Source organism: Corticium candelabrum, chromosome 12 (genome assembly GCF_963422355.1).
Source record: "Corticium candelabrum chromosome 12, ooCorCand1.1, whole genome shotgun sequence".
Classification (NCBI taxonomy): Eukaryota; Metazoa; Porifera; class Homoscleromorpha; order Homosclerophorida; family Plakinidae; genus Corticium; species Corticium candelabrum.
Window position 1 is genome coordinate 6,866,538 of NC_085096.1, and position 9,384 is coordinate 6,875,921.

At 42.0% G+C, this 9,384-nt stretch overlaps 1 protein-coding gene across 4 annotated transcripts; it reads right to left on the bottom strand.

The window, feature by feature from the left end:
* Positions 1–1,773: 1,773 nt before the first annotated feature.
* LOC134188222 (uncharacterized) lies at positions 1,774–4,530 on the bottom strand. Of its 4 annotated transcripts, XM_062656420.1 has the most exons (5): positions 4,387–4,530; positions 4,218–4,296; positions 4,048–4,155; positions 2,013–2,135; positions 1,774–1,882 (listed from the first exon to the last, which is right to left on the bottom strand). In XM_062656420.1, the coding sequence occupies exons 1-4, from the start codon at positions 4,516–4,518 to the stop codon at positions 2,050–2,052; spliced, it is 405 nt and encodes a 134-aa protein (XP_062512404.1). In that variant the 5' UTR covers positions 4,519–4,530; the 3' UTR covers positions 1,774–1,882; positions 2,013–2,049. The 4 variants fall into 4 exon arrangements, 1 of the variants encoding a protein (XP_062512404.1); XR_009971301.1 differs by lacking the exons at positions 1,774–1,882; positions 2,013–2,135 and having other exon boundaries at positions 3,940–4,112; positions 4,188–4,296; XR_009971299.1 differs by lacking the exons at positions 1,774–1,882; positions 2,013–2,135 and having other exon boundaries at positions 3,940–4,155; positions 4,218–4,313.
* Positions 4,531–9,384: the final 4,854 nt, after the last annotated feature.

Genomic DNA, 9,384 nt, shown 5'->3' on the forward strand with positions numbered 1-9,384 from the left:
ATGCATTTTAGTGCACGTAGTACCTATGTTATGTATGTATGTATGTTAGTGCATAGTACCTACTAGTAAAGTTATGTATGTATCATGTATGTTCGTGCATATAGTACGTACCTATTGCAGGCATGCCAAAAGTTTAGACCGTTTTCCCATGATGTGTCTATGCAAGATTGCTGGTACCAGATGGCAGAATCTGGTTCCTAATACACAAGTTCTTAAAATCTGCAACCTGAATGGTATCGAGACAGTCCTTCTATCTAGTTAGTCAGGGCACTTGCTTGGTGTGAATGATGACAGAATGCTGAAGGCTGTGTCCTACTGACAACAAGAGAGAGCATGTTTACAGGGAGTTCAAAACAAAGATTCAAAAACAGTCTCAAGTCAAACTTGAAATCTTGCCATATAGATTCTCTACAGTGGGGAAAAATAGCTAATGACAGGTCTCTATGGAGATCAACATGAAGTACTGCAATCCAACAATTTGAAGACGATTGCTGTGATAATGAAGACACAATGCTGAAAGGCAGGGAACTACCACTGCAGCACCCAAAACACCTGTGACATCTGTGGTCGTGTCTGTGGATCACGTATTGGGCTATTTTGACACAAACAAATCCATTTAATGAGATTTGTCGAAATCAACAGATCAGTCCATCATAGTACCCAGGGGTATCCCTATAGCCGAGGCGCCCCGCTGTGGTGATGGCGCTATAGTGATGACTGTATCTCAAATGATGGTTGATAAGGAATGCCAAAATTACTTGAGGGGACAGCAGGTAATTTTATCTGCCCAAAGCATAATTACTTGAGGGCAGAGAAGCATCCAATTATCTACAGGGTTACAAGTCTGTCCCGAGTTGACCTGACATTAGTACCAGCTCACCACACCCACAGCTTTGTCATTGGCATTTCCTCAACGCCACCTTGTATACATAATCCTGTAGATAACTAGGTGATTGTCTGCCGTCAAGTAGATTTGGGCAGATAATTACGTGTTAGGTAGTCAAGTAACTCTTGCTTTCATTGTCAACCCTCATTTGAGGTAACTGTTTACTGTGTGTGAGGTCTTTATCATTCTTGTTTAGTGTACCCTAACAGATCTATTTACTTAGTGTAACCACTCAACTGCAATAACAATATAAAATTTCACAGTATTTACTCACAGGACTACTAAAAGCTGTACAAGATCTCTTATCACCTCTGACTACTACATCCCATGATAAGTGATAAGTTCATACTGAGCAGGTGTGACATGTCTTCCATATCCTACAGTGGCTTTAGGGTGGATACTAATGTTTTTAAGTTCAGTTAATGTCAGCTAACATGACCTGTAGTCTATATCTAACAGTTGTGTTGATGATAAAAGACAGTAATGCATATCACCTTGACTTAGTGACTATCCATGTGGCATGTGTTCCTACCATGCTATCATGACATTTATGTCAGTGGTGACATCAATAAGTCTGACAATCATTAATTAATTAAAGTTACTTCTCCTGTTTAAGATAAGATATGGTGGCTAATTAATATTAATAAAATGCAGAGCTGTTATTAATTCCTGGGGAAACCCCTGGTACCTATGTTAGTAATTCCCCTTAACTGTAAACAGACAAATCCATTAATGAGATTTGTCAAAATCAACAGCTCAGTCCATCATAATACCTATGTTAGTAGTTTCCTTTAACTGTACAGCCGTAAGCTAGAACTAGCTATCACAGTTATGAAGATTGATATGCCTGAGTCAATTAATTAAACAGTGCCATTATTCATAGTAAATTTGATTCTTGTCATCTAGTTTCTTCACGATTACTTTTGGTGTTCCATGTACTTTGTAACTTCAAGGACAATCTCCTTAATTAAGTACCAGGTGAGAAACTCAATGGAACTGTAATAACAAAGAAGTTCCAAGTAGTGTATTAGGACATGCAGCCTTTTGACAGGGGTACATGCAGGTGCACAGGACAACATAGAAGGACAAACACTACAGCTAGGAGCCTGGTAGACATCATATGTACCTTTCTGTGCGCTTCTTCGTGCTGTTTTCATTTTGTATCAGATAAAAAGAGCTAGTGCATTGAGGCTGTTCGCAAAAAACATAGCCAAACTCATGACAAGTCTAGAATAGAGCTCAAGTTCAGCTACAGAATGAAAAACAGACGACATGTAACAGATGTAGACACGTACCAATTTCTGAGTACTTGTACACCTTAGTACCAACCTGTTGTTACCAAATGTTCGCGCGTCAACATGGTAATGCAGGTATGCATTGCATGTGTCCTAGAGGGAGCGCACGCTAAAAGTGTAGGGCGACATTTACCAGGCATCATTACTAATTAGTAGGCACTTTAGTGAAATAATGATAGTAAGTAGTATGACAAAAGTGCTTTATAACCGCCACGTCAGAATGCCAGGCTGCTTGTTCACATGCCAGGAGCGACACACGCACACACACACACACACACACACACACACACACACACACACACACACACACACTCACACACACACAAACACACACACACACACACACACACACACACACACACACACACACACACACACACACACACACACACACACTTATACCAAAACCTAAACGTTGGGAGATAACAATTTACTGGTTATCAATTGTAGCGCCACAACAGCATGAAACAGAAGATGGTGGAAGAGGAAACGTCGGAATGCCGAGCCATGTCCGGATCGCAATTACGAATTCATGCAGAGGAATGGTGGGGCCTAAATAGGGGTTGGGTAATGCCCACAACCAAGCCCTCGCATGGTTCAATAAAATTGTGTTCAGATATATATATACACACCGTATTACCTCGCATAGAACGGCATGCCATTATAAGTGAATTTTACCAGAATCCGCTACAACTCCAGCTGGTACCTATAACAGCGTGCCGTTATAGGGTGAGGTGCCGTTATAGAGCGAGGTACGTAGTCACAGTAATACGAGGCCTATCTTTTGATATTAATATTGCGGTAATGGAGGAGACAAGTGTCAAACTAACGCACTGATGACAGATGAAACAGCTACTTGCAAAGAACCATTAGTAGATGACGAACCATCAGGATTGACAGATCAAGACAGCGATGAGAATGAGAAACACAAAGAAGTAGAAACTGATTAGTGCTTACCGGCAATCTCTACGCATGGCATGTTCTTGAAGACTTAGTAGTAGTTAGTAGTACCGCTTAAAAAAGATATTAGATTTTGTTGGATGTGGAATTTGAGGCACTGGTAAATTTCCTCATTTACAACGGCATGCCGTTGTACCTCGAGGTATAACGGCACCCTGGTAACATTCGTTCCATAACGGCATGCTATTCTATGCAAGGTAATATGGTATATACAGTGTATATATATGCAGTCCACCTGCATTTTTACTTCGTTATTTAAGAAGAATTAATTAGCAGCCGGACAGAATTCTCATGAAGAATTTCACTCAGAGATAAATCAAGTTCAATGATATCACATTCTGAGAAACTTGCAAAGATCAAGTTTCCCAATGCATGCAAATTTTATTGAGTAACCTGTTCTAATTTACCGTTAAGTGTATCTGTAACCAAGTCTCCCGTTTCAAAAAATCCCGTTGATTGGATTATTGATTGTTATTATCCCGTTGAAGATAAAGAAAATGTAACCGATGGTTCCATTTCAAAAAAATATCGTTGAGTGGCCTAGTGATCATGATTGTTGGTTACTATCCTGTTGAAGCCATTTCAACTGTCTCCTTAATTAAACCCATTAAACCCTAGGACGTCCTGCTGTTGAGAAATATAGTAAGTATTGAGTATATTATTAATTAAAAAGTTATATAGATCTGTCCATCTTGTATCATCAAGTTTTTCAAATTCTGCTTTACCACGCCCTTCACTAGCTGTTTAATTAATTAATTATACATAACCAATAGTAAAGGGCTTGACTCCCTACACAGATAAATTTTATAAAAAAATTTATTTCTATTAATTCTTCCCTTTATAATTTCATTTCATCATCAATTGCTACGTCTGCAGAGTGGCAATACTCAAAACTCCCGGGTTCACCTTCAAATCGAGGTGCATTCTTGAGTAACCTCCGGTAACCCTGCACTTCCGGTATTCCTTTCCTCCTAGTCAGAAGCGACGGTACAACATGACTAGCTCCATTCGTCTCTTAAAATGTAGAAACAGTGTCTGTAGCTTACGTCTAGGTCACTTGCATGTTTCCAACCAACCTTGCAACTTGCCGAGAAATTCTGGCGCACTCCACAGTTGCGCGAAGACAGTATGGACGCCATTACGAGCCTTCTTCTTCTATTAAGTTAACAAAACTAAAGCGTAGAACAAAAACAACTTGGCACGACGATTCGTTGAACGTGCAACAATCTGATAAATCGATTTTACCTCCGTTACGCTGACGAGCGTATTTGACGTCTTTTCCAAACAAAATTTAAACACTCTGAGGTAGAAAAACTCTTCAAAACGAACTTGATCGCTAAAAAAGATTCTAATTACATCAGACTGTTCGCGATACATAGCCTCGTGTTCCCTGCATGTTCGAGTAAAACGAGCGCGCAATAACTGTTCAGCGAAGGCGTGTCTTGTTGCTATGGAAACAACTTGATTGCTATACGATGTACACCGTTGAAATTCTGCTAGCACTAACAAGTGATAAATTTTGTAACGTTGTAACTGGTAGTTTATATGTAACAGTTATGTCATGAATTATAATGATTTTATTTTGTCAGTAGGGGATCAGGTCCCGATATTAATTAAACCGGTTCAGTAGTCAAAATGCAAGCTCTAGACCCTCCTTCACATCTCCCAATCTAATTAGTAATGACTTGTCACCTACTAGCTACTATACGCGCGCAGCACGTCATAACGTGACTACGTCAGCTAATTAGACTTCCTGAACCTTCTAGATACACTAGTATATAACTACTATAAACATTCAACTAAAGACCAGATGTGCCTGGCACTGAGTGGGTACTTATCTCTTATGCAAACTGGCTGGACTTTCCGTCTCTTCGTCTTCTTGCGAATTGTGTTGTCATGTGAGCGACGCGCAGTCATGTCTCTGCGAATGTGTAACTTCTATGTGTACTTACACAGCACTCAGTGAGTCGACGACAGCCTAGACGTAACTTACGAGTATCGATCAGTCGCCCTGTTTGCCCTGTTTGCCCGAGCTGTTGTGTGTTCTTATGCTCATGTTTTGTAGTCTCGTGGAAGCTAGAGGTCGACCAGACACGCAGAGCGCACTCACTGCGTAGTCGGTGGCCATGGAAACAATGCATGTTGCAGTGTGAAGACGTTCGATTCTTGCTGTCACTGTTACGTCAGTATTCGGGCACATATACGTACATACAAAGGTTGGTGACGGATACAGAGTGGTCACTGGGCAGGGGTGGGCAACTGGCGCTATGGCGCTCAAAGTGAGCGCCACGGAAAATCAAGTGAGCGCCAAGCGAGCGCCAGATTGTTTTTGCAGACAGACAGGCAGGCACGCACCGTCACGTCACTTGCACACACACACACACACACACACACACACACACACACACACACACACACACACACACACACACACACACACACACACACACACACACACACACACACGCGCGCACACAACAAACGTCCTTGATTGCATTGTCTATACCTTTATCTATAAAGCACACTTGTACGGAAATTCAGCAACAGATCTGGTGTCTAGCGCTAGTGCCATTAGAGCATTTAGTGTCTGATCGGCTAAGGAGGTGCGGTATTGGTTTTTTACGTAGTTCATAACACTAAAACCTCTTTCACACGCTACTGAGTCTGGTGATACTGTTAGCAGTAGCAACGCCAATCTAGCAAGCTCACTGAATTCTTCTTGCTGGACGAGGGTGAGGAAAAATCGTGTAATGTCTCTGTCGCACGTGTCAGTAAATAGAAAGTCAAGAGAACCGTCAAATAGATATGACTTGTATTGTCTTTCCAACTTGTCTACGTTGAACCATGACCCACTATCAACCATTTGAAGGACTTGTTTAATGTCAGCCTTTTGAAAATTTCTCTTCAGTGGTTCTATAAAGCTGCATTGATCTGCATAAAAGCTCTCATAGCTAAACCTTTTTTCTAGTGCTCTCCCTACTTCCTGTACATACGAAACCATGGTTTTCTTCATATTTCTCAACTCTCTTTCACTCACTAACGAATGCTCTTCGCACTCTCTCAACTGTTCTTGAAACTCACTATCTGGCAGTCCTCTAATGGCTTCGTCCATACTTAGTCGATTGTCAAAGTCGTCAACACTTTTTTCAACGTCCCTTACTACTGAAGAGACAAACGTCTTTCTGCATGCCCGGATTTTTAGATAAGTGGTGTGGATTGACTGCTCACCGGTTTGCAGCACCTTGTTAAGGTCAGCCAGAATTTCAAGCTCTGGCCTAAGAAAGTACAGGTAGACACAGAATTCTGGCTTTGACAGGTCGCTGTACAATTTGCCCGCTTTTTTTCTAGTCTGGCTGTTGTTTTGCTGATTGCTTTTCTCCCTTTCAAGAAAATTAACCAAATGGGGTAAAACGGTACACAGAGTATCGACACAAGCGCGAAGGGACAACCATCTGATACGATGGTAGTCAACTATTCGACGATATTCCCCTCCAGGTTCAGCCAGTTGTAAAGACTTCTGAAACTCGTCTCTCCTGCAAGGACTGCCTTTGAAATAGTCGATGGCTGAGGCTACAGTTTTTTTCTATCCAATCAGGCAGCAGATGCTGACCAGCCTTTGATGCAAGGACAAGTCTATGAGGACAGCAATGCTGAGACAGAAGTTTAGCATTTCCTATCTCGTTTCTGATTTTACCTAAAACGCCATTCTCAGAAGACAACATAACTGATGCTCCGTCTGTGGTGAAAGAAACTAAACGGTATGTTGGTAGAGCATAACCCAGATCCTTCACTGTCAATTACAGACATGATACTCCTACAAAGGTTTTCTGCGTTGGGGTGACCTTCAATTCTCTTTACACCCAGAAATCTAGTAACAATAGACTGGAGACGCGAATCAATGAACCCGACATACAATATCATTTGCTCATGTGTTCCGGTATCAGTAGAGTCATCAACCATCAGTGACCAGAAGTGACTGTCATTGACCCCTTTAAGTACTTCAGGCACTAGAACTTTCTGATGAAGATCCATTGTTTTTCTTGTAACGGTGCGACGACTACCAGTAATTGACCGAAAAACATCGGAGTTTGGATCCGTTGCTACAGCAAACTCAACCATGGCATCACAGTATGAAAGCGGCATTTTATACTTAGCAAGAGTGAAAGCTAGTTTGTAAGACGCCGTCACCTTTAGACTAGACGAATCAGTGTACTGGTGTAATGATTCTTGTTGCCGTCTCTTCTGGACTTGCCTTTGTTGAAAAAGTCTTGAAATTTCATGCTTCTTTTCTTTAGTGAATGTTGTATAATCTTTGTGATTTCGAATAGCATGTCGTTTAGCAGTGCTGTCCTGCAGAGACGTTAGTTGCTGACCACATATCATGCACACCATTGTATCTGCTAGTTCGCCAGGAGCCATCAGATATTTCTCTTTCCAAATTTCTTGAAAGTGAAGTTTTCTCCTTTTTCTTGTGGGTGCATGCCGATACTCGTTAAGATCTTCATCGGCCTCGTGAGAGTCAACAGCGGCAGCCTCACAACATGCCGATTCTTCAGGAACTAGGTGCACTTCTAGAGATCCGCCAGCGTCTTCGACTAGATTTCTGGACACCGCTACTACAGAGTTGCTATCGAGATAACTGTCTTGTACCTCGCTCTCATTTCCCTCAATCCTGGTACTTCCACTGTAATCATTTTCCGAGCCGACGTCACTTTCCGGAGAACTACACTCTCGCTCTGAACGAGTTTTACTAGTACTACCTCTTACACGGAGTCCCGAGTGGTTCCGCTTTCGAGAATTTCAAAACTGTTTGGATTCGTGATTTCTCTTGAGCCTTCCTACTTCTAGTCTTCAAGGAAGAATCTGGAACAGATTCAGGATGGGAAAATGAATACGCCATTTTTACTTAAAGTTGATCACGTGTTATCCCGTATAATCCGGAGCGCCAGTTACAAGAGAGCAAGGAAATTTGAGCGTCAACCCCACCGACCATGGCCACCCTTGCTGTGTAGGCGCTGAAAGCAATTGACGTTCCAACGTGATGACGCTTGATTCTTGCTGTCATTGTTACGTCAGTATATTCAGGTACAAAAGTGGGTGACATGACATGTTCTCTAATTGTACCAGTTCAGTAGGCCGGTTTACATATCTCTTCTGTTTCGAAATGCCTTCTTGCTTTTTGTGCTCACAACAGTTCTACACTCTAACCTTGCTGACTAGGAGGAGAAGGTTGGATGGAGATAGCACTGTTGAAGCTCGACGTGTTCTGGAGATTATGCTAGATGAACTCTCAGGGCTATCAATGTCTTGGTACTTGCCATCTGCTGATTCTGAGCCCCCTATTTGTGTCACACCTGCCAGAATGATCTGACAGAAATCAATAGATTGAATGTACTGAAGGAGAAGGTGAGACTATACTTTCCATCTCAACTTATGTCACTCATGCAGATGACCTTGCTGGTCAAAGTACATCTGGCACACTTGCCTGTGTATGGCACAGCAAAGAAGCGTCGACTTGAAATACCACAGGAGCTGACTCCAGATGCTGAAGACGTAGCTGGTGGTTGTTCAGGATCACGTAGTCCTGGAACAGTCTTGGCAGCACCTCGTCACAGGACTCCAAGTCCTTCGCAGAACGTCATCAAGAAAAAGTCTCCTTGTGTGAAGGTCAGTAGAGTATATCATTGAGACATGTTGTAGACATTGCTAAAGAATGACTGATTGGATAGGTGGTTTTAAAGTACAAGTCAGGACCTACAACATACAACATTTCCACTCCCAGAAGAAAGAAGGCAATTAAGAGGTGTGTTCGAGGGTCCTTGTTTCCGATGTCAGCAGCAACATGAAACTCTGCCATCAAATCATTGAATGTATTGACTGCCCGAGAAATGAGAATCATTAGGAAACTTGGCAAATCCAGCGTGTTCATGGATGATGAGGCACTTTTAAACTTCTCATGGGTGGGAATTTGGGCTGAGCTGCAGATGTATGCTCCCACACTATTGAATATGTAATTAGCATCCTGGTGGCTGAACCTGAGAGAAGCAAGCCACTTGTCTGCTTTATTGCTTCGATGGCTCTAAAGCAACAGCATAAGCAATCTGTCTCTTGTACAACGTGCATTTTCACTTTTGCTGTATAGAAATGTCACCGGCAAACAAATATAGGAGTTTGAAATGCCCATGATCCAGTAATTACCAACATTGTTTTGTGCCACCTGTAGGTATTTTCTTGTGTACAACC